Here is a 2,351-nt window from a genome sequence, read left to right on the forward strand (position 1 = left end):
TTTTCTCCATGCTCAGTGTGGTCCACATGACACAAAGGTTGGGTCAATTTTTCTCTATTTTAACTGGTTCCCAGTGTGATTTATATCACCAGCACCTGTTGGTTGCTACAGGTGAGTTTTGTTACAAATGAAAGGAGCATCACCTGCTTGGAATATAACTATTTCTGATGATTTTGAAAAGGTGACAATAATGCTGTACAGTCCATGTTTGGAGTTCTGTGTGGAATGGATCAGATTTAGCTTGTTTTGTGTTGTTGGAATGCAAACAAAAGAAATAAACATGAGAATACCAAAGAATTTGTGTTTGCAACAATTTTCTGGGAGAAGTGGTGAGTTATCTGACAGAAATGTAGGAGTGGCAGTGTATTTAGCCATGACTGTAGATGTCCATGAGATGTTCTCTGTTAAACAGCATTGGTGATGAAATGCACAGTATGTTTACAAGTTAGGTTAATGGCCACCACTTAATGTAATCTTCTGTCATCTCTTCATCCTCCACCACCAGGACTGAAATACCTTCATTCTGCTGGCATTCTACATCGAGACATCAAACCTGGCAACCTTCTGGTAAACAGTAACTGTGTGCTCAAGGTGAGTGGAACACCCTGTGTGGCTAACCTTTTCATGTCAGCTGAGGGTGTCAGAGTGATTCAGAATGCACAGCCAAACCAAGGACAACATCGCAATAACAGAAGCCTATGGAACCTCTGCAGTGAATCTGATCCTTGATGCTCTTGTCAGAAAGGATTTGCTATGACAAAAGATAGCACAATTTTGGTAGCCGGTACCATCCATCCATCATCTATACTGCTTATTCCTGAATAGGGCCGCGAGCGGGTTGGAGCCAATCCCAGCTGAGAGGCGGGGTCCATCCTGGACACATCACCAGTCTATCACAGGGCTGACGTGTAGATAAACAATCACACACACTCACACTCACTCCTGCGGGAAATTTAGTCACCAGTCAACCTAAGCTGCATGTCTTTGGATTGTGGGAGGATGCCGGAGTATGCTGAGAGAACCCATGCAGGCACAGGGAGAACATGCAAACTCTGCACACAAATATGAAAAAAGAATGCAAATAATAAATAGCCAAGGTGTAATAAATGACAAGAAAGAATATTAATATTACAAAAAATGTTCTTCAAGAATTTAAAACAATTGTGTGTTATGAACCAAACTCAACCTGTTATTGCACAGCATTTCAACTCGGGTAACTTATAGCGCAAAGAAACCCACAGAGGCTGCTGCACACACGGCATGCCAACACACACTGCTATATGCTGACAGGCTGAATGGTAATGTCGGTAGGGTACTAACGCTATGAGCAGCACCAGCTCATGTTATTTAGTTTTGCTTCATTAGCTTAAACAAGCTAACATTACCCTTTGTGGATGTGTATGGAGCACTGCTGCAACACAGAAAGTGGACACAATTCACAAACAATAACGGTACCGTTTCAAAATATGAACAATTTGTCAACAAATTAAAATTACATAAGTTAAACTTTCTCACCTTCAATTCTTGGTATAGATCTGATGTCTGTCTTTGGTCAAAGGTCAAGGTCAAAGTGTTTATTTTTCATATGCACAGTTATGAAACGTGTTTCCTGTACAATGAAATTCTTACTTTGCCGTCCACATGAATGCCACATAATACAAGTGAAATATAAAGTAGATGACACATCTAAGGCACTTTAAAGCAGCAAGTGAAGGAAGCAAATAAAAATACAAGAACACAATATAATGCAGAGAGATTATTTGCTATGTGGGAGCCATGGAGTGTAAATACTCAGCAGTGAGTGTGCAATTATGCATGTGAAAAATGAGGATGTAAACAGTACAGATGGAATTACATGAGGTAGATCCTGAGTCAGTTGTTTAGGAGTCTGATGGCAGTCGGAAAGAGAGTTTTTCAGTCTAGTGATCCTGTATTTCACACTTCTGAGCCTCCGGCCGGAGGGTAGGGCTATGGACAATCCATGCTGGGGGTGGGTGGGGGTCCTTGAGGAATGAGGCAGCTTTCCTACGCACCCTGCATAGGAAATGCTCTGCAGAAAGGGCACTGGAGTCCTGGTGATCTTCTCTGCAGTCTTTGCCAGTCTCTGCAGGCGCTTGCGGTCCATAGCAGTAGCGCTGCCATACCAGACAGTGATGCAGCTGTAGAAGTTGCTGAGGATCCTAGGCAACATACCAAACCTCCTCAGCCTCCTCAGGAAGTACAGCTGCTGTTGGGCCTTCTTGACCAGCTGTGTGGTGTTAAGTGTCCAAGTGAGGTCCTCACTGATGTGGACACCCAGGTATTTGAAGCTGCTCCACAATCAGCTGGAGTCAGAAGTAGAATAGAAGCCA

At 43.0% G+C, this 2,351-nt stretch overlaps 1 protein-coding gene across 1 annotated transcript in view; it reads left to right on the top strand.

Moving 5' to 3' along the window:
• Window positions 1-2,351, top strand: part of nlk2 (nemo-like kinase, type 2) — a 30,160-nt gene that overhangs the window by 16,730 nt on the left and 11,079 nt on the right. The window contains 1 exon segment of the mRNA XM_020619062.1: window positions 506-591. Coding sequence (XP_020474718.1) covers window positions 506-591 — 86 coding nt within the window.

This window comes from Monopterus albus, unplaced genomic scaffold, assembly GCF_001952655.1.
Source record: "Monopterus albus unplaced genomic scaffold, M_albus_1.0 scaffold214.1, whole genome shotgun sequence".
Lineage (NCBI taxonomy): Eukaryota > Metazoa > Chordata > Actinopteri > Synbranchiformes > Synbranchidae > Monopterus > Monopterus albus.